A 27,026-nucleotide genomic window follows, 5' to 3' on the forward strand; every position below is an offset into this window, starting at 1 on the left:
TGCAAAGTTAGCAGCTGATTTAAATACTGACACCTCTTTCTTTCTCCCCCCCAAGGCCTCCTGGCTGAACTTCTAGCAGTGTTGCAACAGTGTTTGTTTGAACAGGCTGCAGCTGGAAATGCTGTTTCCAGATGAGCTGGTTACTTATTATTGCATTTTTGATATAATCATTTGTAGATACCGCCTCTTTTTTTGGGTCAAATTGCTAGTAGATGATTAAAAGTGAAATAAGTCATATTTATTTAGTTTTACTTCAGGACCCCAGAAATAAAAATGTTTTCTTTAGTTTGTTTTTTTTTTAAGTAAGGTGAACCGTGAGATTGTCCAACCAGGCAGCTTGTGAGCTGAGATGGTTTCCTTGTCGTCTGATCAGCATAATGGCATCACTGTGGGGTGTAAGAAGAAAAGAAACGGGGAGGGTTGGAGGATAAGAGATATCCAGCAAGTACAAGAAAAAAATTAGCTTAAAGAGTTCACCACATGGGAGGAGGTTTAATCTTTTAGTGTGAAAAACAGTGACAGAAACTGTTGATTTCACAGTTTTCCAGAAAAGTATGAAAAAGGTGATTGAGAGGATGCTTCGTACTTGACTCCATTGTCTAAAATTTGTCTTTTCTTTGTATCCTTTCCTTTTACATATTCTTTTCCTTCCTTCCCCTCTTCCTTCTTTCCTTGTGACCTTTCTTTATTTTGTTCTCTCCTTCTTTTTATCCTACATCCTTGCTTCCTTTCTTGTCTCCTTCCTTACTCTCTTTCCTGGGGTCTTCCGTCCTTCTAGTGTCTTGTCTTTTGTAGATTAACTTTTATTATTTATATTTTAAGATGAACACAAGATACTGGGAAGTCTGGAAAAGCACAGAATAGTTCCTAAAACAGTGTAGGAATTGTGGAGGAGGTAGAAAGTTGCACGTCCGTTAGAAGAATAGATTTCATTGTGGTGCAAAAAAACAAAACAAAACAAACAAACCCTGTTTCTGTCCTGTTTCTTTAATAGCAGGTCACAGCGCAGAGACAGCCATGGTGAACGGAGACGGCGCCCACACAGAGGAGGGAGAGTCGAAGCAGGACGGGAACAGCGAGGCGGACGGCGGCGAGGACTCCAACGAACAGGAAGTGATAGTGATCCAGGACACAGGCTTCACCGTCAAGATCCAGGCGCCTGGAACGGAGCCGTTCGACCTGCAGGTACAGATTAGCTCCTCGAGTAGATAAAACCGGCAGCCGTTGTGTGTTGGACAAGGACGGCGGCTTATTAAGGGAGTCTGAGCGGGATCTAAGTAAAATACCTTTTCACAAACAACAGACGAAGTGATTAAGCCTACTTACACTTCCTAATCTCTGTTGTTCGCCAGGTGTCCCCCCAGGAAATGGTGCAGGAAATCCACCAGGTGTTGATGGACCGGGAGGACACCTGCCACCGCACCTGCTTCTCCCTGCAGCTGGACGGGAACGTGCTGGACAACTTTGCCGAGCTGAAGTCCATCGAGGGTCTGCAGGAAGGATCGCTGCTCAAAGTGGTCGAAGGTGAAATTTTGAAAATCCATCAGGATCTGGACTTTAACTAGATCCTCACCTTCTTCTTTACTCGTAATGTAAACTCAAATATACAGACACGTTTAATACATTAGAATATTACTGAAAAGTCAATTAATTTCACCAACTTTTTCACTTGGTAAAATACATTGTATCGATTTGTGTGAATTTATGCAAGTCTTTGTTTCTGTTAATTATGAGGATTTTCTGCTTAATGAAACATTTAAAGATTTGAATATTATGCAAGACCAATAAAAAAAAAACTTCGAAAGCAGAAATAAGAGTTTAATGAAATATGTGCTTAATTCCAGGTGAAGGTTGTTCTTCTCAAAAAGTACCTTTAATTTGACAAAGTAGACTCATCGGGACTCGTACTCTAATTTACTGCATGTGTCCACTTAGTATCATAACAAAAGCAGCCTGTAAGCAATTTTATTCTGACAATATTTTAAGTATTTTTATCCAGTATTTCTGGTAAATATTGTAAATATTCAACATGGATCTAGGTTCACGTTCACTGGGATAGATTCAGTTCAAATTACACGGTGGCCACAGATTAAATAACTCAAATATTCATAATTATGTAGTAAAATGGGCTGGAATAAAAGAAATTTATACATTGGTGATTCTGGGGAACTTTTGCGTGTATTAGATGCAACACATTGCCGTGAAGGAAACGGAAATTATTAAAAAGCATAATGGGGCGTGCTGTAGTGGCGTAGGGGATAGAGATTCCCGGACCGGCCGACGTTTGCCGCATCTCTTCCCCTCTCTCCTTCCCCCTTTCCTGTTGGCCTACTTTCGAATAAGGGACACTAGAGCCCACAAAAGACCCCTTGGTGGGGGGGGGAAAAAGCATAATGGAGTGTGAATCAACAGAGTACCGTTTCCCCACTAACCTCTGCTGCATTTCATCCCTCGTTCTGCAGAACCGTACACTGTGCGTGAAGCCCGCATCCATGTGCGGCACATTAGAGACCTGCTGAAAAGCCTGGACCCATCAGACGCCTACAACGGCGTGGACTGCAACTCGCTGTCCTTCCTCAGCATCTTCACTGACGGAGACCTTGGAGGTATGACGCGTTTGAAAGTTGGAGAAAACATTCTTGGCAGTTTTATTAAAGGCAGGATTTCCTCTCCACTGTTGCCGTATGCTTGTTTGGGATATAAGAAAGTCTGCAGCTCATTGCAGTCAGCTCAGATTACATGGTTTATCAACTTGTAATCAGACCTTTATTCATACTAACATCTGGAGGTTTCCCCCTGTGTCTTAAGACAGTGGAAAGCGAAAGAAGAAGGGCACCGAGCTGGAGCAGATCGACTGCACCCCTCCAGAACACATCCTGCCTGGCAGCAAAGAGCGCCCCCTGGTGCCCCTCCAGCCACTGAACAAAGACTGGAAGGTTTAAATCTGCCTATGCTCCGCTCCGTCTCTTGTGACGACATAACCTGAGTTTGTCTCATTAGTCAGAAACCAAACATGCGTTTCTGTGACTCCATCGGCAGCCCATGCAGTGCCTGAAGGTCCTGACCATGAGCGGCTGGAACCCTCCGCCTGGAAACAGGAAGATGCACGGCGACCTCATGTACCTGTACATTGTGACCGTGGAGGAGCGCCACGTCAGCGTCACGGCCTCAACGCGAGGCTTCTACCTCAATCAGTGAGTCTGCTTTTCATTCTCCCAGATCCTTCAAGCTCCTCTGACTGAATGCTGCCAAGTCTATTGGTAAATAGAACAAGAAAAGAAATTGTAGCCTGGACTATAAAGACTGGATCACTGCTTTGTGATTTATTTCCTATTTTTCAAGCCATTTTCTGTAAAACATTGTTTGTATAGTGTTTCAAATCGATTTGCTCCATAGGATTCAGAACAAGCTCAAGTTTCTGCCTCTGTTAATGCCTTTCAGATCAACGACCTACACCTTCAACCCAAAACCAGCTAACCCCAGCTTCCTGAGCCACTCTCTGGTGGAGCTGCTGAGCCAGATCAGTCCTGCCTTCAAGAAGAACTTCACCTCGCTGCAAAAGAAAAGGTGATAACCTAGTTTTAGTTTAGTATAAGGCTCCCACATTTCCATCAAGCTCTAGTAGTAATCGTTCTTGTGTGTTTTACGGTCCGTATTACTAGTAAAACAAGTCTTCACTCTTTGGCGTAATTGGAAGCAATTGCTCTGTTTAACTAAAGCAGAGGCGTCAAACTCATTTTCCTTTTGGGCCATATAAAAAAAATATGAATCTTCTTAAAGGGCCGCTTGTGCCAGAATGCATTGATAAAACCCATTGAACCGTTGAAATAAATATTAATAAACATAAGCTGTTTGTTTCAGCATTCAATAAGAGTTTATTAAATTGAAATAATATTAAACATCTTTTCACGACGATAAGTCCATCCAGAACTTTGTGATTGTTTTTATGGATTTTCTTGCAACCATAATCACAGATTTTGTGGTGCTAATGTAGTAATATTTATAAGGAATTTTTACGATAGTTGCGCTAATGTATCATGCAAAATGTGACTTTTTTTTTTTTTTTTATTGTCTTATCACTCAAACTACAACTTGACATCAAGTAAGGCTGAGGCAACTGTTTCTTAAACCCCCTTTTTTTTCTTTTTTTTTTTTTAAACCAATTTTGAGAAAAATTTCCTGTAAGATCAGAAACAAATGTGGAGATCTGTTGGTTTTGTGTGAACTTTGTGGATTTGTGAAAAACTGGACGGACTCTTTTGGAGTCTTAGATGGGCACTTAAAAAAACTACAGCGGGCCTGATTTGGCCCCCGGGCCTCGAGTTTGACACATGTGAATTAAGAGAATACTTCTTAGTGCTAGCAAATGGCCAGAAGGCGTAATATCATAGTTATTAGACGGAATATTTTTCTAAAATGCCACAATGAGTGGGAAACCGTACATAGAACTACCAACGTCTAATTCAGATTAACATGGAGAGGGTTAAATGTGTTATAAGGAGCCAAACAGTTGAAAAATAAAACCACTGGTTTTCCACCGCAGAGTGCAGAGACATCCGTTTGAGAGGATAGCCACGCCTTTCCAGGTGTACAGCTGGACGGCTCCGCAGGTCGATCACGCGATGGACTGCGTCAGAGCTGAGGACGCCTACACCTCCCGCCTTGGTTATGAGGAGCACATACCGGGACAGGTGGGTGCGGCGAAATCCGGCTGTGGATGATGTCAGGAGCTTCCATGGCGTAAACGTGTGTCGGTTTGCCTTCAGACCAGAGATTGGAACGAGGAGTTGCAGACCACCAGGGAGCTGCCGCGGAAGAACTTACCTGAGCGACTACTGCGGGAGAGAGCCATTTTTAAGGTACTGCTGAGACTTCTTAGATGCTAGACGCAGGAGCAGAGTGTTTTCTGAATTTTTATTTATTTTTTTTACTATATAGGTCCACAGTGACTTTGCAGCTGCTGCCACTCGCGGGGCCATGGCAGTCATCGATGGCAATGTTATGGCGATCAACCCTGGCGAGGAAACGCGTATGCAGATGTTCATCTGGAACAACATCTTCTTCAGCCTGGGCTTCGACGTGCGGGACCACTATCGTGAGCTTGGTGGCGATGCTGCCGCCCATGCTGCGCCGACTAATGACTTGAACGGAGTACGTGCTTACGGGGCGGTGGATGTGGAGGGTCTCTACACCCTGGGGACAGTAGTAGTGGACTACAGAGGCTATAGAGTAACTGCACAGTCCATCATCCCAGGGATCCTGGAGCGAGAGCAGGAGCAGAGCGTCATCTACGGCTCCATTGATTTTGGAAAGACGGTTGTGTCTCATGACAAATATCTGGAGCTGCTCGATAAAACCAGCAGGCCACTAAAGGTCAGAAACTGACACTTTTATCAGATAAATGAATACGTTCTCCAAGTGGACACAGTTCCTTGAATTGTTTGTATATTAAGGCTTAATAGGTAAAAAAAAAAACATTTAAAAAAATCTTTGTTTTTTTTTAACTTGTCACCCATTCTTCCCTGTGCTTTTGTTAAGGCCATTACATTCTCCACAAGAACATACATTTTGTTTTCTTTTATTCAAGGCTTCAGGAAGAACTAAATTCTTTCTCACTGGTGACATTTCACATACTCCTAGAAAGTCTTAATGGATTAAGACTTTCTAGGAGTCTTAACCCATTGACACTAGAAAAAACTCTCTTCTCCAGAATATGCACCAAGAACTCCCTAGTCAGGGTCAAAAGAACAGAATCGCCTACTGCCTGCTTTTTTCAGTTGCCTGTTGTTTTTCTGCCTGGTTAGGTACTTCTTGTGTTTTTGGCTAACTGGTTATCTTTCTCTTGCTTTTTTGTGAAGCTAGGTATTACTTTTTTGTGTTCTGCTGTCTACCTATCTAGACACCTCTCTCCTGCTTTATTTGGCTAACTATTTATCTCTTGTTTTTTTTGTTAGCTAGCTGTCTTGATTTTATTTTTCTCGCTAGCCATTTCTGTCTTCCTTTTACAGCTAGCCAGCCATCTCTCGTTTTGTTTTGGCTATCAAAAACTCGCTAACTCGAGTTGGTTGCACTCGCTAGCTATCTACCATTCCCAGAAACATTGCCCCTTTTTACCTCATAAATATGTTCCCACTCTTTACAAATGTACCCTAATATTTGTTCAACTTCCTTTAGAGTCTGGAAGGAAGTGGTAAACTGTATCGGCACTGAGCATTTTCCTGCCTTTTTATTTGTATGCTCAGTTATTTAAGAAAAGGAAATAAATATATAACTAAAAGTCTGTTTTCTGTTTTCAACCTATATTGTTAACATTCATTTCAGTGGCTTATTAATATGTTGTTTTTTTTCTCCTGTAAATTCCAGGTGCAGCAGCACAAAGTGCTGAACGAGAAGGAAGAATCAGTGGAGTTGTGCTCCTCCGTTGAATGCAAAGGCATCATTGGTAATGACGGCAGACACTACATCCTGGATCTTCTTCGAACCTTCCCTCCTGACTTGAACTTCCTGCCTGTGGATGGAGAGGAGCTGTCTGCAGAGAGCCAGCATCAAGGCTTCCCCCGGCAGCATCGCCATCGCTTGGCTTGTCTTCGCCAAGAGCTCATCGAGGCCTTTGTCGAGCACAGGTGGGCGTTGCTCTGCTTTTCTGGAGATTTTATGCCACTAAGATTTGAATCAAACTATTCTTTTTGTTCCTCTTTAGATATCTTCTTTTTATGAAGATGGCAGCATTACAACTAATGCAGCAAAAGGCAAACAAGGATTCTAGCAAAACAGACGTGCCCGCCATTACCGAGACCTCGGCGACAGATAGCAACCTTGATTCCACACAGACTGCTTCTGCACAAGCATCGACAGATAGCACAGACCCAACAGACAACAGCCCCTCTGTTGCCCCACAAATGGCACCTGAAAGTGAAGAAAGCTCTTCAAAGCTCACAACAAACGGGCCTGTAGGTCCTACAGGCACCCAGAACGGGGAATGCAAAAGCCCACTGGAGGGTAAGGAGCTTGAGGAAAGTATTCCAGGATTAGCGCAGGCCAAAGAGCTGGCGGAGACCTTAGTGTCCGAAGATGGATCTGGTATGGGTACGTCTAGAATCATCCAGAACAAACTGGGGCCAGGACAAAGCAGCGAGAGCTACTCCGGTGGATGGTTTCATTGATTAAAAGCAAGGAGAACCAGACAGTAACTGGAGTTATTTCCGACAATAGCAGCAGAGTATTTTAAAAACGGATAAATGTAAGCAGAACGCTGCTGTCCGCCTGATTAGCTGTCCCTGCTAATTGTCTGCCTACAGTTGGGGGGAGTTGACCGCTATCATCTCCAGCATGTGAACCCTGTACAGTAGGATCTGACCCTAATGACCTAATCAGTGGTTGTGGTGCTTAACCCAAAGTGATTTGTGATGGTGTTTTATTAAAACAGCCTGACCTAATCAGAGGTGTCTGTAGTGTAGCTCAACTGGTGGTGGTCCAGGAGTTAAACTATGGGTGTCTGTCCTGCAGGTTTTAGATGAGTCTCTGCTCCAACACAGCTGATTCAAACAGTCCATCTATCTCCCTCAGCGTGTCAGTGACCTGCTAATGAATCAAACGTTTGATTCAGAAGTGTTGGACCAGGGAATGAAAGAAAACATAGCCATGTCTGTAGTAAGCTGCAGTAAATGGATTTGGTTGACATTTCAATCTGCATTGTTCCTTAAATAAAACTAGCAGAAAAGCATCTGCTTCAGACAAAAAAGGAAAAAGTCAGATTAAAGTGTCTATTTTAAACTTGTTAAGGACATGGCGTAAGAAACTGAACGGTTCAGACAATCTGTTGCAATTCCTTCTTTTCGTTTTTGTTAATTTATTTAAATCTGCTGACACACAGATCCCAAAAGCCGCGAGGTGGTCCTCAACGCCTGCAAGGCCGTGGGCTCCATCAGCAACACTTCGTTTGATATTCGCTTCAACCCTGACATCTTCTCCCCAGGTAAGCATGAAAACGAGACTGAACTGGTTAGAAAGGGAGTTGCACTGGGAATCCAACCTGCTCAGTTTATGTAGCTGTAAAGAATCAAAATTGATTTATAGATCCTGTATTCAAACTAACAATGGATTTGAATTGATTTCCACTTTAGTTTATTACATGGTATTAATCAGTATTTCATGACGCTTTCTGGTTATTATTTTTCTCTTTGCACACGAAGGTTGCTTTTTATCAACATTGTTTGGTACTGCGCTCGTTTATTACCACAAAAACACAAATAACAACCTAATGATAGCACTCAGCCTTCATCCAACAGGCTGCTTTAGTAAAACAGTCACATAAAGGTGTGTAAACAAAGTCAATTATACTTTCATTCAGCCATATTTTAAAAAAAGGCTTCCTTGATGAGCTTAACAAGAAAACCACTGGTATTTGCAAACTTGGCAAACTTCATCACTTTAAAAAAACATTTGTTTTTTGTCTTGAAATATAAAATATAGTTGCAAGAAATACATGCTTTCTGTTTATAAAAATTCCTCAAAATAATTACATTTAATCTTCTCAGTTTAAAGCTTAAAACATTATGTTGAAAATTTAGCTCATAGGTTTACATTTTTTATGTAGTTACTTATTTCTTCTATCGACTCTTATTTTGTCCAATAGATACTTCTTTGCATTTAATGAGATCTGGCTTGGAAAACTTTGATTTCTATGCTAAGCTAAAGCCTTTTTATATGTAGATTACTTTGTAAAAGGCTGCAAAGTTGGGTAACTTTAGTGCAAAAAGCAACTGAGCCAAGCAACAAAAATGATGTATTAGTCTTACTTAAAATAGAAGTTACAGGTCAGTTGTTTTTGTTATATTCTCTACTTCTTGTGGATGTAGGGTTTAAATCCTCCCCGACCACCTCACGTTTCAGTAAGCGTCACACCTCTTTCATTTAATGAAATCTCAACTAACAGAGTTGTGTGTGTGTGCGTCCGCTGTCGAATCAGGGGTGCGTTTCCCAGAGGACACGTTGGAGGACGTCCAGAAGCAGAAGCAGCTCCTCAAAGACGCCGCTGCCTTCCTGGTCACCTGTCAGATCCCGTCTCTGGTCAGTGAGGGTCACTGGTTTCTTGTCTCTTGGTCACTTTGGTTTATTTTTGTTGAGTTTTAATGACAGGCTTAAGAAATCAGTTATAAAATGTGTTTTATTCTGTATTTAGTATTAACTAGTCTGGGATTAGCAAGTCTTTCTCATATATTATGCATCAAAGTCGGTCCAGATGCCAAAAAGGTAGTGAAATAATCCTGTATTTCTCTGCAGAAGAGAAATCTAACTTTTCTCTTCACGTTGCTTTGTGATTAAAAGACTGTCCAGATGATAAAACTCAGCTTGATGAACTCTGTTTACTAGAATGTTATTAAACTTTCAGACAAATCTAGAAATTTGGGTCTGGAAATGTTTGAGTCGTTATTGGAACTGAATCTTGTTTAAATCTGATGTGTGTGTGTTTTATCGCCCAGGTTAAAGACTGTTTGGACCACAGCACTCTGCCCATGGATGGAGCCACGCTAACGGAGGCTTTGCACCAGCGAGGCATCAACGTCCGCTACTTGGGGACAGTTTTGGAGTTTGTGGACAAGACTCCGGCCAAAGCCCAGCTCGAGCATTTCTACGTGAGTCCAATTCCACAATCATAAACATTTTTATAGAGAATTATCGTGTTGAGACGTTGCACTTCTTCCCATTTTATTTCAGAGAATAGGAATCGTTGAGCTGATCACAAGGTGTGCAAAACATATCTTCAGGACATACCTGCAGGTTTGTAACTTTTCACACATTTTCTGTCTGCTTGGAGAGTTGATAAAATGCATGAATGCATATACTTTCATTTATGACAATATATATTAAAAAAATCAGTAAACGTGGATGATGAATTCTGCACACATTTACAGAAGCAAAGACATCTATATTTGAAGGATTTAGTCTTTTGCAATGATTCTAAGAATTATAAGAAAAACAGTAACTGGTAGTAATAGTCAAGGTGAATCACAGCAAAATTCCTAATCGCTAATTTAAATTAAATAGATTGCTGTGCTAATTTTCACTGTAGTTATGATGGGGAGTTTTATCAGGCAGAAACTGAATGTTCAGAATCGTTTCTAAGCTGATAGATTCAACATCATGTCACTGCCTTCTTCTACAAACGACAGCTCTTTTTATGAGTTCATGTAATATTTAGGCTACTTTGTGCAATAAAAGCCCAAAATAATCAGATAGATTTGCTCAAATATCACGGCAGAGAAAGCAAACAAATACGACCTGCGACTGATTTGGAAAGATCAATGAAAAACCTTCAATAGAGACTGACTTAAATGACTTTCTGTTCAATTGCTTTGATGTTTTCTATTATAATGTTAAAATTGAGATTTTTGAAGCAAGATTCTAATTTCGTAACTTGCCTGATCAAATCAAAATCAAACTTTATTTGTATAGCACATTTCAGCAGCAAGGCATTTCAAAGTGCTTTACATCAAATCAAACACAAAAACACAATGCAACATAGAATCAACAATAAAAGCACAACATCAAGTCAGATTGATTGATATAACATTCAAGCTCACAAACCACGTTTGCTTATTTTCTACCTTTCTTGTGGAAAAAATGCAGAAGTTGCATCTTCTCCTTTCCCCCGAAGAGAAGCAGGTCTTGGTTCTGAGCTCTGACCAAACGCTCACTCAGACTGGAAGGTCATCAGTCCTGACTCGGTTCAAGTCTTGGCAGTTCCTTTATATACAGGAGGGAAACCGAAAGTGTCAACAAGCTGCTCTTGTACAGAAAATCTGTCAGATGTGACGGCAGCAAACTCTCGTGAAGTCATTTTGAAAGGACTGAGTGTTTTCTCCCCTGCAGGGTGTGGAGCTGTCAGCTCTCTCTGCTGCAGTGAGCCACTTCCTCAACTGCTTCCTGAGCTCCTTCCCCGACGCCGTCGCGCACCTGCCTCCCGACGAGCTCGTGTCGCGTCGCAAAAGCCGCAAGCGCCGCAACAGGGTCCCCGGCAGCGGTGACAACACGGCGTGGGCCAGCCTGACGCCCAGCGAGCTGTGGAAGAACATCGCCACCGAGGCTCAGAGCTATTATCACTTCAAAATGCAGTGGTGGGTCTCCTCCTATTTCAGCCGTCTGCTCCTTCGGAGGCCTGCTGTACGCAAGCTGACTTGTTGATGCGTTTCCCTCTAGCGAGAGCGTCGACCAGGTTGTGGAGAAATACGGCCTGCAGAAAACCACCCTGCTCAGAGAAATCTCAGTCAAAACTGGCATTCAGGTAACGGTCGCAGTTCCTGCAAGTTGGGGAAGTTTCACGTCGGATTTCAGGGTTTTCCAAGTCAGGATGAGTTTGGGAAAAGTCCTTGAATTTCCTGACTTTTTTTGCCTTAGTTGTCTGAATGTAGCATCCTTCCTTCTAGTATTTCCAGCACATATCAATGTCATAAATTCACAGTAAACTCTAATGTCATGTATTTTACAATAAATGTTTAGAGCTGAGAAATTGACATCAACTTGACTTGTGAAATGTTCTCTTACATCGGTTTTGATTAAAGAATTAGTGTTGCTTGATTTCCAGATCCTGTTGAAGGAGTATAATTTTGACAGCCGTCACAAGCCGGCCTTCACAGAGGAGGACATCCTGAATATTTTCCCCGTCGTTAAACACGTGAACCCCAAAGCCTCAGACGCCTTCCACTTCTTCCAGAGCGGCCAGGCTAAAGTTCAGCAAGGTGACGCTCTCCTGCCTCCCCTCGAACAGAATCTTTCTGAGACAAAGAAGATAAAGGCAGCTGTTTTCATGCAACACTTGTATTTAACATAATTTTTTTCTTTTTTTCTTTTCAGGTTTTCTGAAAGAAGGTTGCGAACTGATCAATGAGGCTTTGAACCTCTTCAACAACGTTTATGGAGCCATGCACGTAGAGATCTGCGCCTGTCTACGCCTGCTGGCCCGCCTCAACTACATTATGGGAGACCACGCTGAGGTCAGCAAACAATCCATGTTAACGCTTTGTTTTGTTTAATTTAAGCTGTAGTTTACTCTATTTTTATTTTTTATTCTTATTCCCCTGCAGGCTCTCAGCAACCAGCAAAAGGCAGTTCTGATGAGTGAGAGAGTCCTCGGCATCGAGCATCCCAACACAATCCAAGAATACGTGAGTTACCAGAAAGTCGTCCCCTTTTCAAACGTTTCACCAAACGAGTTGAGATTGTGAGCTGGGTGTTTCTTCCCCTCTCTGTCAGATGCATTTGGCTCTTTACTGCTTCGCCAACGGCCAGCTTTCCACCGCCCTGAAGCTGCTCTATCGGGCTCGTTACCTCATGTTGTTGGTGTGCGGGGAGGACCACCCAGAGATGGCGCTAATAGATGTAAGAGCGTTTGTTGCTACATATCCAGAACCTTGCATTCGGTCTGAACTTGAGCGTTGAAAGTTGGTCGAGATTTACCCCCAAAATACTCGCTGCTGTAACTTAACCAGAAAGTTTTTCTACAGTTTTGCACTGAATGAATTCACGTCACACTTTTCAGACTTTTAATTTGTGAAAAACATCTTTAAAGTCAAGTTAAATAGAGACAGAATGAGGCATTTTGCTCACCAGTTTGTGTCGGCCTATTACACAAAATCTCAATAAAATACATCGAGGGTTGTAATGTGACTAAATCACGTAATTTAATTCCATTTTTTTGAATGGATTTAAACCCTAATCTCTCTCTCTCTTCTGGTTCTGTGTTTGCAGAGTAATATTGGGCTGGTGCTTCATGGAGTGATGGAGTATGATTTATCCCTGAGGTTCCTGGAGAACGCTCTGACCAGCAACACAAAGTATCACGGAGCTCGTTCCCTCAAAGTGGCTCTCAGGTGAGCAAAGACTTACTGCAGCAGTTCATGCAGAGAAAATGGATAATTATGTTTCTTGCGTAATTTTTTTTCCGTTTTTTTTTTTTTTTTTTTTTTTTTACTTTGCCTTGTGTTTTTCAGCCATCATCTGGTTGCCAGGGTGTATGAGAGTAAGGCAGAGTTTCGCTCAGCTTTGCAGCATGAGAAAGAGGGGTACACCATTTACAAGAACCAGGTGGGTCCTGCGGGGGTTCACACGCCCGCCCTTCACCCCTCCTGTCCAAAACGAGCGTCTTAATTCTGTAAATATTTCCCTCCTCCCAGATGGGCGAGGCTCACGAGAAGACCAAGGAGAGCTCAGACTATCTGAAGTATCTGACCCAGCAGGCTGTGGCTCTGCAGAGAACCATGAACGAGATCTACAAGAACGGCTCCAACGCCAGCATCATGCCGCTGAAGGTGAGTGCTCCGACTGCGACGCGTTCTCTCTCCGTGGGTGGAGAAAATCTGCGTCACTGAAGCCCCCCCCGTGTCGCCCTGTTTTTCCCAGTTCACCGCTCCCAGCATGGCCAGCATTCTGGAACAGCTCAACATCATCAACGGCATCATCTTTATTCCTCTCAGGTAAAGTCAGAGAAGGCGAGCCGGGGCCACGAGGAAGTCTGTGTCTTGGGAAGAAATGAAGGAGAAATAAAACATTTCAAGAAAAACGTGACTGTTAAGGCAAAACGTTTTATGATGTTACATTGCTATAGTAAAATTAATCAATGTGGGATAAAACTGGCGCCCCGGTGGAGACTTTTTGTTCCCATTCCCAGCCTTCACTAAAAGCTAGACTGCTTTCTTTAGATGGAGTTAATGTAATTTGAATCCAAAATGAAAATGCATTATAAACCGTTTGAGTTGCAGAGAGTGTAAATGTGCAGAATATTGTTGTGGAATTTACATATTTATGAATTAGTGACCCACATTTGCTGTTACTTTTATGCATTATAGTTTTTAGTTTGATCCAAACATTTGCTGCAAACTTTTAACGGTTTTGAGACGCAGAACAGAGACAGGAGTGTTTGAGATGCCTGAATTTTCAAATTGAAGGCAAATATTTCATGTTAAATTCTCAGACGCGTACGTATCAAACGCCGCTCAATCTCTTTCTATTGATTAGCTTTATCAAACCCAACAACTGAGTGAACAACACATGCAGAAATAAGACGTGATGCCATGTTGGTGCACCTCAGGACGAGCATCAAATCGAACGCCTCTTAAAAATAATTTTAGTAAACAACATGGAAAGAAATCTGAAAGCAGGATGAATATAAACTAAATCTACTTGTATCTTTTTCCTTTGCAGTCAAAAGGATCTGGAGAACCTGAAGGCAGAGGTGCAGAGGCGGCAGCAGCTGCAGGAGCTGGGAAAGAGCGAGGAGCCCGCAGAGGGCAGCCCACTCGAACTAGAAGACAAAATCCCTGTCGATTAACTTCCAGTAGCTCCAGGCACAGCTGCTTTCTGCTTGACGAAAATAAGAGAGGAGAGAGAGGCTGTGACGCAACAGCCAAGCGACGGAGCCTGTGGACCTGAAAATTAAGTAAAATCAGCTTTGAAATAAACAGGGTGAGGGTGGGGTCAGAGAAGTCCTGGGAAGAAAAACCGTATGGACTGTAGGACAAACGAATGCAGAGCAGGGGCTTCCTACAAAGTAGGAGAGGGAGGGAGCAGAAATTACAAATGACATAGATTGAGTGTAAAGGTGCAATCAGAATAAAACTGGACAGGACGTCCCTGGAAAGGGTCGGCTGCTTAGACAAATTACATTTGAAAAGAATGGCTGCAGCTGGAGACCAAGAATGACCATGACATTATGTACCAGAGCCTTATCTGCCATATCATCACCCCGAAACGATGCTTCTTTTAAGACGCTTCAACGGTGCTCCGAATGAAACGGCACCGAGCCTGCCCCAGAACTCAGGGCGTGTTACCACTGTGCACAAACAGACCCGAATGCAGGCAGTAAACCAGAGATTTGTTTCCAACGGGGGCCGCAGAATGTAAACTCCCATCTTTGCACCTTCTTTGAGTCGCTTTGTAGCAATCAGAGTTCATCCGTAAACCTCCCCGATCAGTCATGGGTTTAATTTGTTCTGTCGTTTGTACGCGCTGCGTCCCAGGACGGGCGCTTTGAACAGATCAATTCATTTGTGTTAATTTGGTGGGGTTTATTTGTTTGGGTTTTGTTTGTGTCTTTTTAATGTGTGTCGATCATCAGTAAATTTAAGCCATGTTTGTTTTAGGGAAAATGTATAGAAATGGAGAGAGATGTATAAATCTTGATTGGATCTAGGCAGGTACTTGGTGTTAAGGGAATTCACAGATCTCAAATACGTCCACTTTAAGCCGTAGATGTATCCATATATATATATATATATATAAATATATACTAGCTGTGTTCAATCTTTTATTTTTACATTCAAACAAAATAGAATATACATGCATGTGTGTTTGACGGTGTGCGTCTGTGTGTAGTCTGACGGGAAAATCTGCCGAGCAGGACTGGTTGCTTTCCAAATGTTTTATACCTCCGCACACGTGGAAGCTGTTCAAACGCTAATGCATATTTTCTTAAAACATTCATGGCCACCGATGTAAATCTGCTTACGTATGAAGTTGGTTGCTCTACTTATCACCGCACAAGCTCTCACTTTTGGACTGTTTTTTTTTTTGTTTGTTTGTTTTTATTTTCTTCTGGCTTTCGGAGATTTAAAAAACCTAGCCAAGGTTGAGCGGCACTTCTCTTGTGCATCTGCATGACCAAAAGTGGGCAAAGAGCAGGTATGATGACAAAAAAAAAAGAAACTGATAAAAATCTGTTTGTATACATGAAATGTTTCCCATCTGTTGTAATTTCCTTACATTGTTGCAGTGTGTAGATGTGTGATTAAAGCAATAGAGAGGGGATGCTGGACTTTTTGATTGTTTGTAGAGAATGTTTTTGTACATGGCACAAAACATGCAAAATGGACTCCCCTTGAGTTTAAGATAAGCTTGTCAAGAAGTGAACGTCAAGCTCTTCACAATGAATCCTTTCTGCTGAAAACGTGTCTCAGCAGTTGCAGAGCCTGTTCGTGCCTCTTGTTTATGTTCTTGAATTGAACTTGGGTCATGGTGGGTGAACTTTAGCAGAATATAAAACTAACATTTCCCTCTTTTGGTTTTCTGGCTGTTTTGAATTAGTTTTAGTTTTAGTTTTAATTTGACTTTGTTCGTGTACTTTGTCAACAGTAACTCCAACATTGTCCACAAGGGGGCGCCAAACACCCTTTTGTTATTTTGAGGGAATAATTAAAATCAAAAAAATGTGCTGCAGGTGCACAAACGCATTATTTCTTTTTACAGAACATGATGGATGAGTTTGAGTATAAATTAATTTTGTCACCATTGCATTAAAAATCCAAACGGAAAACACCAGATGGGAATAAACTGTAATCTGACACTTAAAAAAAACAACAAAAAAACTATGCTATCACTTTGCCTGAATTGGAAAGCATGTGTGGATAACGTCTCTTTGAATACTATGCCCAAGATGTTTTTCCACATTCAGCATAGAAAGAAACATTTTTTTAAAAATGACCTTTTCTGAATAATTTTTCTCTGTCAATGAAAGCTTTTCTGAACGTGTAGTGGCTGAATCCACGCTCCCTGGCTGTGTGTCTGGTATTTGTGTGATGCTATTTACATACTAACCTAATTTTCTTTTTCTTTTTTGGTCTGACTTCTTTTATAATAAATGAAATAATTTAGCTAAAATTTTGCTTGGAGTTTCTTCCACCGTCTTATATCAGTACACATGTATTTTACCTGTAGCAGCTGAACCAATTGTTTTACTGAGACGAGAGCTAAACTTGTAAAAATGAAACACTTTGGCAGAGTTTCTCTTTATTTTAATAATTACATTAGATTTTTTTCAGTGTTCAGTTCGAGAGTATTTTATTCGTAGCAAAACCTTTCAATTGTAATACTGAGAAATGTGTAGGAACTCAGGTTTTATTTGTTAGTTGGTATATATGCATCTGGTTTCATAAGTACTTGTTAAATCTTGTTAAAGAAATGGAAAACAAGTGATTATTTCAGGAATTTTGTTATAAGTTAATGGAATGTGAACCAGCTCTATGATACAAGACTAAAAATGTAAAATCAATTTGAAAAATAGGAAAAATAAAGGTTAGAATTAATCGGTTAAGAATAAATGTAAACAAGTAGGAAATGGTAAAACTCACTTGTAAAACACAAAACATTAAACTCAAATATGAAAGTAGTAGGTGACCCTTTCATGCTAACTTAGATGCATTTTATACTAATAATATAATTAATATAAATTATTTAAAAATAAATATTAATATAATCAAAAATATTAACTAAAATGAGTTGCAGAACTGAAAAGTATTCCATACACATTTTTTCCACTAAATGTGTGATGTATGCACTATGGTCAATCAATAGATTGAACTAAAAATGTGTTTTGAAGAATCTTTTATAGTTTCCTGATTTGTCCACTGCTCATATGTTTAACTATATGATTACTTTTTACATAAAAACGGATGATTTTTTTTTTACCTTTGTGGCTGCACAACATTGCCTTAAATCTACACTTCAGCCTAAACATATGTATATATTTCCCACAACAATTCCCCATTTAATACGTGTTGTTTTTTTACAGGGAGGAAAGAGTTAATCCCTAGATATAAAATAATAAATAGATTTTCTGTTGTCAAGGGCGTGCGCGCTCCCGTCGAGCAGTGAACGCGACCTGGCTGCGCGCTCCCTCGCCAAGGCGACTGCGGTAGCGCACAGAAAAAAAAACAAGCGAGTCGAAGCTGAGGAGACAAGACGGACCACAGTTTACCTCCACATCACAAGATCACGTTTTGGAGCAGGAAATCTCACGCCCTGCCGGGTCGTGTTAACGTCGGAGACGGCTGACGAGATCCACTGAGGAGAATTAAAGGGTGAGAGCTGTTATTCCCCGTTTAAAGCAGCGGCCACAGTCGAAGGAATGTGGCGTTAGGTGGGGAAAATGACGATGTGGCTGTAATTGTTGCACCTCCTTTTTATGTCTCAAAATGGCGGACAGGCCGCTTGGACTGAAGCAGCAGGTACCCTGTCAGCGGACTTTAGTCCTGTTTTCAGATAAACAGTCGTATGACGGTACAGGAATGGAGTGCGTTTCTTGTTATATGTGTGCGATATAGCTAGCTGAGCTTGAAGGCACGTCACGGGGGCCTTTCCGGGGCAGAGTCACTGCAGCGGCTAACTTTGTGCCGGGAGGCTAACTTTACTGAGGGTAACTTTGGCTAAGCTACCAGCTGGTGATTGTCTCCGGTTTAAAAAAAAAAATGAAAGCAGTTGTGCAGATTAATTTATCCCGTTGCTTTTACAGATTACAACCGTATTATTATGGCAAGTAAGCAGCAGCAGGAGTCTGTTTTCTGTGGTGATTCAGGTGTTGACATTCTAATTTTTCCAGTCTGTAAAAAAAAAACAAATGTGTGATCAATATTAGCTTATTTTACTGCTGAGGGACTCCTGCATGTTCCCACGGCTGGTGTAGTCTGTGTTTGTAGCTACAAAGGGCGTGTGTTGACATTCCACTGATGCTTCAGGTTGTTTGGATGTGACCGTAATGAAACATCAGATTGTCCAGCTACACCGACAAAACCTCTGGGCATGTTTCCTCAGCAGATGGTGGCTGTCATTCAGCCAGATGCTCACTGATGAAGCTCCCATCATCTCTGCTTGTGCTGCACGCAGGTTTGTTGGGGAAAACGGGGTGGAGCACATCGGAGGCGATGTGTTTCTAGGAATACCCAGCAGCATGTGTCTGTCTTGGTTTCTCCTCTCTTTGTGTGCTTTGCCACTTTCACTCAGAGCTCAGAAGGCTGTAGTCTGTTCCTCAAACCTGGACTGGATCTCGGATATCAAACATTTTCCTGTGCATGTGTAATTTATTCCCCCCGCCCCACGCCTCTGAGGACTCTCCATCAGTCTATTTAGTGGGAGCCATGGGCTTTTAAGGAAATTGTTTACTTTTGAAATCAGCATTCTGTGTCAGAAATAAACACCAATCGTTGCTCTTCTTTCAGGTAAGAGGATTTGTCTTGAGTCGACTTTACACGGTTATGGTCTTTGTTGATGATCTAATCATATGCAACCCAAAGTGCACAGACTCCTGAATTTGCCTATTTATGTATTGGCATGAATAGGATTGAACCTAACTAATATGCATGTTTGGCTTGGATTTGAATTATTTTACAGTTCTGCTCAAAGGTTTACAATTTCTGGCTTTATTCCATAATCTTAATTTCTGATTCATCCATCTGAATTTATACCGCGATATTAGCCTGAAACTTCTGTAAAATACGAGGTTGAGAAAGTCTGAAATTTTGAAAAATTAAAACAAAGAACCCCATGTTACGCCAGCTTGTTCATACTGCAGTCAGGCTGTCTGGTTTTGTAGATTTAAATAATAAGACTGTCACATTTCTCCAGTTACCCTCAAGATACGCATCAACCAGGCTTTTCCTGGCCAAAACTCATTTTCAGTTTTCCTTCTGACACGCCAGTTCCTACACATGTAGTTTTTCTTTTTCCAATAGGTGTAGGAGTTTTAAATTAAGCTAAAAATAAAGAAAATGCAGTCAATTTTATTTTATTTTTTTACATTTCTGCATTTGTCTTTCACCTTCATCTGATTTTCATTAAGCTCATAAAAGTTCATCCAAGTGAGAGTTGTTTGTGATGCATTTTAGATCCAAAATTCTAAGTTATGGATTTATTGGGTAAGAATATATATTAGGATTTTTCAGCGTTTGACTTGAAATTCAAAGGAAAATTGACAGATATTGATCTTTGGCCGACTGACTGCATCTGTTATTCTTTATGGTCTTATGTAAGGAAGTTTACTTTGCTTTTGCATCATACCATTAGATAAGGATTGATAAAGTATATGTTGTCCTCATGGTTCCTGTTAATTTAGAGGGTTCTTCTGACTTTTTACTAGGGATTTCAATTCACAGCTGAAGACCATTACTTTCTCTCTATATGCTTCATCACACCTTCCTGGGTGTGAAGCACCAGAAGTATATTGGACAACATGTGCAACTTTAGCAATATAACTTATCAAATTGAGTAAAATTTGTCCTAAAAAATGTGAGTTTGGGGGGAGGTGTTTTTTTTTTTCTTTTCTTGTTTTTTTTAAAAGGCATCAGTGCAGAGGTTTTTAGACTGTCTGTTTAGAAATAGATCGGTTTACAATGAAGGCCTTGTCCTTGTTTCCATTTCATTGGCATTTTGAATTGAATCGCTCATGTATACATTTCTTGAAACTCTCCTTAGTTAACCTGAGCCATATTTACACCCAGAATTGATTTATAAATGGTGAGGAAAATCAGTTTCAGTTGCTTGCATAGCCGACTGCTTTCCCAGATTTCCAGCTGACTCTGAGGAAAGTTGTTGGAATGTAAAGATCTGCTGTTGATAAATCTTTACATATTTGATCTCATCACAGAAAACTTGGTAAATTTGAGCCTTTGCTGATTAGACCTTTTGGAAGGGTTATCAGAAAGTCTGTACATAAGGAAAGTAATTTATTGCTGTCTTGTTGCCTGGATAAACTGTAAGTCAACCTAACCCACAAATGACTTTCATTATAACATTAGCCTTGACATAACACCTAATGGGTTCCACAGGCTTGTTGATTCTTGTTAAAGAAACAGGTTCCAGCTCTAATAGGCTTAATGGTAATGTGCTTGGAGAATCTGCAGGTTTAATTTGAAAACTTATCCAACCTGGTATCACTCCCAGCATTAACTGAAATATTTAGAAAACTCTCCAAATGTGTTTGTCAGCTTTAATGTCAGACATTACACAAGTTCTATATTTATCATATTTGAGTGAAATGTGAAATTGCCTGTTTAAGCCTGCTTTACCATAGCGATATGTTGGGTAGAGAGGGTGAATAGCACGAGTTAAACCAAAATATTATTTTTTTTTTTCATTTTTAGGTAAAGTTACATGAAGCTAGAATTAAACTGAGGAAACAAGTTTCTGTTGCAGAGTGTTTAAAATGAGATTTTTGTGGTCAATTTGTAACCACTGTCTATTGTAAAGCTGTTACCTGCTGGTACTTGCCCTTCTGTTGTGACAGCAGCTGGTGTTGCACAGCTCGGCTCTTCAACAAAATACCTTAAAGAAAGAAACTTGGATTACAGATTTTACATTTGAAGAGCTGTGTTTAGCATCTTAAATGATCGATTTAAAAAAAAAAAAATTGCGCAAGGTTTATCATTTACTAACTGTAAAATCCCACAGCTGAAAATCCTGTAGAAAACTCAAACCCTTTAACTCTGATATCCCAGAGACTTCAATGTTAAGAAAAGCATCAAACCTCTAGCTTTTGATGAGTCGATCCTTTTCTATTACATCTGACTACTATGGGCGTTACTGCAGACATTCGCCTCACTACCGTCTACAATTGATTTGACATTTAAGTAAATGTTTTCCGGTGCTGCAAACGACAGTTCAAAGCAGGTGATGGGATCCTAAACACAAACTTTAAACCCATGTCAGTCTGGATTAGGTCTTGATAATATATCAGTACAGTATATATAGAAACGTAACCAATACCAATAGATGATACTTCGGATAGAATATTCACTGAACTCCGATCCAGAACAACGCAGCATTCTGGGGGATGTAGGCAGAGGAAAGGCTTTTAGTCACTCAGCCTGTCGAGGCCAGCTAAGGTGGCATCAACTAATTCACTCTTTGGTTGCCTAGCAACAACCAGTTGAGTAACATAAAGCAGCACTTTCAGGTTTCACCTCTGTGCCTCTTAGCTGCTTAAAAATACAAATAAAAACTGCGTGGAATGAAAACTGGATGAAACAGGGAAGGTCTCGCGACCGGTTTGGCAAAATTTCAGATATTTAACACAAAAACACTAATCAGTCGTTTTCTATGTCAACAATTATAAATATGGATTGATATGAAACGCTTAAATCGCAATATGTTTTTCAATCTTGTCCCGCTCTCGTCTGGATGATATCAAAAGAGCAACATAAAATATAATGGCTGAGCTACAAACTTGCATGCTATAAATAGTTTTTCAAGAGAAACGTTTCACTTCTTTTATCTGTAGTTTTACATTTCCAATAATGCTTCTCATGAAAAATTATTCTCTCTTATTTCAATCTGTCTTAGAAAATTATTTTGTATTGCTTTCCACAATACAGTTTTGAACATACATGTTTTTGTTTTTTGCATTTCATCACCACTTTACTTGGTTAGAAAGAGGACTAGACTGTTGCCAAGGACAAAGTCCCTGTTGGTGACGTGAAATCACCAGCAGAATATGAAGGTCCACCGGATTCCTGCTGGTTTGGCTGCTTGTTTTAGAAAGACGGTGACGCAATGACACCAGAGGAGAGCGAATGTGAGTCAGAGGTGACTTTGGGGTCGTAACGGCCGGCCTTGTTAGCATTGCTCCAGTGCTATGTTTTGCGATAAGACATCAGGACACTTTCACACCTGCAGCCAGACTTCACCCTGGGCTAGGTCGTCTTTTCTGCGTTGCTCAGGGGTGTGGCCCCGTTTCCCCAGACACGAAAGCATTTTGCTGCAGGCAAAATGCATTTCAGTCTTACATTTTACTACTGCACTTTTTAATCTTGAAATCAAATATTATTATGCTACATTTACATTCATGTTAGTGAGATTTTCCTAGTGTTTCAAATTTTTTTCATGCTTTTATTTTGACACCATTGTCCAGATTTTTCCTCTCATATCTCAAGTTCTATTTGTATTTGTTTTGCATACATTTCTATATTAGGCAGTGGACATTTTCAACTTGAGCACATAATGTTTTTTTGTTTTTTTTTCTTTTGTTGACCTAGTAAAAGCAGGGCTGGTGACCTGATAATGGGAACAGGGTGTGGCTCATTAATTTTGACACCAAGTCGCTGTTTTCCGAGCTCAAAAGAGACGCAGGATAGTTTTCTATTATTTAAAATGCGGCCGTTTAGCAACAGATAACCTCCAGGGATGCATCAGCAAATTGCATCTTACAAAGTCAGCATGGTGTGTGAAAGATTCCAATTGTTTGGTTCCTGCTGCTAAACAAATCAATGGGAGGAAGATTCATTAGGGTTATTAACCATCAATGGGCAGATTTACTGCTCCTTGTCTGCAGCTCAGACTCTTCTCCCTGAAGACTCAATGTTTCTGCAGAGCCAATTAGCTTGATGACGTTGTTGTAAAAACCTTTTTAATTTCTTGGGCTTCCATTTGTAAAGCGACAGGAATGGTGCTTAGATCAATTATGGATTTGAACATGAATGTCTGTTGCTTATACACAGTAGTAAGGTATTTTTTGCCTTGTTGTGCCTTTCTTTTATCAATATTGTCTGTATTAGTAGCAATAAGTCATTCACGATTTAGGTTTGTGACCCTGGCAGCCGCCAGAAAACCCTGCATGTCATAATCCACTCACAGTCTGCTGTAGGCGGACGTTTGGACAGCTGTCAAGTGGTGATGTGAGGGTCCAGAGGTTAGGCGTCTGTTACATCAGCCTGCTTTCTGTTGTTCATGCTTTCTACAATCCTGGAGCCAAATAAGTGTTTTAGTCAACAGCAGCGATTAAAAATGTTACATTAGAGGCATCATGTGATGATTGGACTGTGTTCATGGGATGAATGGAAACAGAGAGCGACGTATCGCCTCTTTTAGAACATGTTAAGCCAAATTTAAATTTAAATTTTAAGGGTACCGACCCTCAGTTGGTCTGACTTATTTTATGGAGCAAAATGTCACAACTCTCTCCAAGAACTGTGTGTTAGGAACAGCAGTTTTTATCCAAACATTAGGCTGACCATTGTCCAGTTTGGATTGCTGGGAGCTTTTCCTGGATAGACACAAACCCCAACTACAGATGTTCAATGAAGGTTTGGCTTCATCACTGATATCACTGATAGTTTTTCGATTGCATGTTCAAGTTGAAAGTCTAACTAGTAGCAGATACGGGCCTGGTCGTCAACTAAACTGGTCCTCTTTGAGCTGCGTTGTAGCAGTGGTTACCACTATAGTCTTGTAGTGAAAAGGATCTGGGATCAAATGCCAGTCTGGGCTGCTTCTGTAGGGCATTTTTGATGGTCTCCATATACTTGCGTGAGTTCTCTCTGGGTACTCCCAAAGGAGAGACGCATGACAGTGATGGACTGTTATCCCTCCACTCGCCCAATGACCACTGGACGGCACCAGCTCCTGGATGGAGGGATTTCTAGTTGTTCTAACTTGCTGGTGTTGCTCCCTGCCTTAATGACCATTTTTCTTTACTTCCCTTAATTTTTATTCATACCATAAGCCCAAATAGTTAAAATACGCCAATGTCTGCCTTCACTAAATTATGTAAATTTGTCGCAAGCCTTTAGAGAAAGCCGTTTGGCTTAACTTGACCCTTTCTTGTCTGATACCTGTTCCAGTTGACTAAAGTGATTACGCTAAGTGCCTAGTTCACAGAACAGTGTTGTAATGTTAACTGCAAATAATTTTGCTCATATAAATTGTTGCTCACAAAGAGTGCTTTATTCCACATTTTGCAAAACAATTTCCTTTTATCACTCAGCCAGGCAGCTCTTGTGATCAAATGATGTTGAGAGTTTACGGTCAGGAGATTTTGCTAGAAGTACAAGTGCTACTGCAGCCATTATGCCTTTGTTCTATGTGTATTTTTAATGCTGGTAACCTGTGGGGTGAAGTATACTTCTTTAAAAAATGTACGTCCCTACTTGAGAGGCAGTAGCTGCAGGAGAAGACTGCTGGCAGTGCAGATTAGGAAGGTAGATGTGAGGAAACGATTATCGAATGACTGTGGATTGGACAAATTTTCTCAAAAATAGAGAAACGAATACATTTCAGATATTCTGAAGTCTATTCTATATTGCTACTGGTGTCAGAGGTATTCTGTCATAAACCAGTTTTCTTTGAAAAATAGAGCTATATTGTGTTAAATTCAGACATTGTTGACTGAAGCTTAATTAACTTTTTCTCTCCGGTGCAAACGCTATGACATTAACCCTGGGCTACAAACATCTCTATCCCCTCATGTTGTTTTTTCATGCATATCTAATGCTGACTTTTCCATTTCCCTGTCCTCCCCAGATGCGGTGTAGACTTGACTGTTGACTGGTCTGCACGCTCGCCACTTCTCTCATTCCTGGAGATAGTCAATTTGGAGGGGGGGCAGATTCCTGCGTTCCCCTCCTCTTAGTCTGTGTCTTTGTTTGGGACGAAAACCAACCACTTGCGCTTGGAGTACACGACCCAGCCTGTCTCGTCGTTCCTGGCTCAGCACAGCTCATCCTTTGACTGAGGAGATCGCACCATCTGCAGGAGATTCACTTTTAACCTGCTGATCCCTCCCGGCCCCGCCCATAATCCCCCGTCGCCATGGTGCTGTCACAACGACAACGAGACGAACTGTAAGTTGTTGTTGCACCTCTCTTGAGATTTTCACAATTTCAGATTGAAAGCTTGAATTCGTAAACTGTTCTTGCCTCTAGTGACGGTTCGTACACTTTCTGTGTTTTCACACAGCGTTTCTGATAACACTGTGTGAAAACTGTTTCTACGAACAGTTGTGGACAAATTCATGTAGTTTGGTTGCAAAAGACTCTTCACACATTTTGTTTCACAAGTTTTACTGATCCACAACATGCTTACATTTAGACAATATAGAAAGTCACACATTGTTAGACTTCTTATCAAATAGTAAACTTGTAAATTGAGCGACTTTTATGAAGGAAACTGAAATCATGACTACATGATTTACCAGAAACGATATAAAACTTCAACCCTCTTACGTTTTTTTTTTAATTTAGCCAATATTTTAGCTCAGATTCCATTTTAGTTTTTTTAAAGAACACCTAATTTATGTGAAGTTCTTCTGTTTTGAACATTTTTGTCAAAAAAGAAGACATTGTCAGGCAGTGTCATGCCCCCTGCTTCAACCTGTCTAATCTAATCTAAGGTCTCAAAATGCAGTTGCTGCTGATTTGAATCTCATGTTTCTTGAATCTGGTCAGAAACATGAACACAAATAACCAACGTCAAAGAGGCTTGATATCGCCTCAAGGAAGATCTGTTGGTGCAAAGAACTTATAAATAGGATTATTAGCTTGTCTTTCCAAACTAAAAAGATAGACACCTCTTAATATTGCCATTCATTATAAAGATGGACCTCTTTCTGTGTTGAGGCAAGGGGATATATTGACCCAGGATGTAGTTTATTTCAGGAAATGGGGAATTTGTTTGTCTTTTTCCCTTGTCAAAGAATCAATGTGTTGTTGACATTTCCGGAGCCCTCCTGAGAGCCAAAGCTCAAATCTATTGATCCCTCCCTTGCACCAAGAAACTGTCATTTATCCTGTAGGGATGTTGTAAATTATTATTTTAGTAATCGAGTATTCTATTGATTATTCTTACAATTAATCGAGTAATCAGATAAAAAGAATGGATAAAATAAAATATTGGTAAATCTAAAATAACAGCAGTGTTGCCATCGGATATCATCAGTCCAATTTTTCATATTTGAGCATCCTTAACAATTGCTTTCTTGCAGTTTAGAAAATTAGGTTGCAGGCAAATGCTCAAAATGCTATCATGTTTTCTGGTCAGAAACGCAGCTGATAGTCTGGTTAGTAGACTCTGTTGGATTGGAAACAAAGAGGAGACATTGGTTAGATTTTGAGCTGATGCGGTTCGCTTTCACAGTGCACTGTCAAATGAACCAAAGCTTTTAAAAAAAAACCTGTGCTCCCACTTGCCTGTGGTGGCGCTGCACAAAGTACTACATTGTGAAAACCTATGAAGAAGACATGAGAGCATTTTCTTTATTCACGAAATGTCAACAAAAATGGAGTGCCGTCAAATCTTAGCGATGGTAGGATTTCGCTCTTGCTTTGGCAAAATACCACAAGCTAGCGCTTGACTCACATGTTTGTTTTGCTTGCATTTACCCAGAATGCCCTGCTTTTGGGGTGGTCTCCAGCCAAAAGGCATTCACAATATTCATTTGAACCGCACCAGAGTTCCTGTCATCCGAACTTAGACCTAAGTTTGTAGAGAGTTTG

At 40.7% G+C, this 27,026-nt stretch overlaps 1 protein-coding gene across 7 annotated transcripts in view; it reads left to right on the top strand.

Moving 5' to 3' along the window:
- LOC122833169 (lissencephaly-1 homolog) overlaps positions 1–27,026 on the top strand; it is a 56,953-nt gene that overhangs the window by 5,870 nt on the left and 24,057 nt on the right. For 3 of the 7 annotated variants that reach the window (XM_044120521.1, XM_044120522.1, XM_044120525.1), the window contains 27 exons: positions 995–1,185; positions 1,353–1,524; positions 2,463–2,606; positions 2,809–2,936; positions 3,040–3,194; positions 3,442–3,567; positions 4,544–4,691; positions 4,767–4,859; positions 4,939–5,373; positions 6,364–6,623; positions 6,701–7,086; positions 7,874–7,975; positions 8,969–9,069; positions 9,483–9,635; positions 9,718–9,780; positions 10,873–11,117; positions 11,200–11,284; positions 11,585–11,738; positions 11,854–11,993; positions 12,084–12,164; positions 12,253–12,378; positions 12,748–12,869; positions 12,990–13,083; positions 13,173–13,307; positions 13,399–13,472; positions 14,200–17,849; positions 25,057–25,328. In XM_044120521.1, the coding sequence (XP_043976456.1) occupies positions 995–1,185; positions 1,353–1,524; positions 2,463–2,606; positions 2,809–2,936; positions 3,040–3,194; positions 3,442–3,567; positions 4,544–4,691; positions 4,767–4,859; positions 4,939–5,373; positions 6,364–6,623; positions 6,701–7,086; positions 7,874–7,975; positions 8,969–9,069; positions 9,483–9,635; positions 9,718–9,780; positions 10,873–11,117; positions 11,200–11,284; positions 11,585–11,738; positions 11,854–11,993; positions 12,084–12,164; positions 12,253–12,378; positions 12,748–12,869; positions 12,990–13,083; positions 13,173–13,307; positions 13,399–13,472; positions 14,200–14,326 (4,040 nt within the window). In that variant the 3' untranslated portion in view covers positions 14,327–17,849; positions 25,057–25,328. Of the gene's footprint in view, positions 1–994; positions 1,186–1,352; positions 1,525–2,462; positions 2,607–2,808; positions 2,937–3,039; positions 3,195–3,441; positions 3,568–4,543; positions 4,692–4,766; positions 4,860–4,938; positions 5,374–6,363; positions 6,624–6,700; positions 7,087–7,873; positions 7,976–8,968; positions 9,070–9,482; positions 9,636–9,717; positions 9,781–10,872; positions 11,118–11,199; positions 11,285–11,584; positions 11,739–11,853; positions 11,994–12,083; positions 12,165–12,252; positions 12,379–12,747; positions 12,870–12,989; positions 13,084–13,172; positions 13,308–13,398; positions 13,473–14,199; positions 17,850–17,973; positions 17,997–25,056; positions 25,377–27,026 lie in introns of those variants that run through there. The other 4 variants (XM_044120523.1, XM_044120524.1, XM_044120526.1 and 1 more) reach the window with 4 other exon arrangements.

Source organism: Gambusia affinis, linkage group LG06, assembly GCF_019740435.1.
Source record: "Gambusia affinis linkage group LG06, SWU_Gaff_1.0, whole genome shotgun sequence".
Taxonomy (NCBI): Eukaryota; Metazoa; Chordata; class Actinopteri; order Cyprinodontiformes; family Poeciliidae; genus Gambusia; species Gambusia affinis.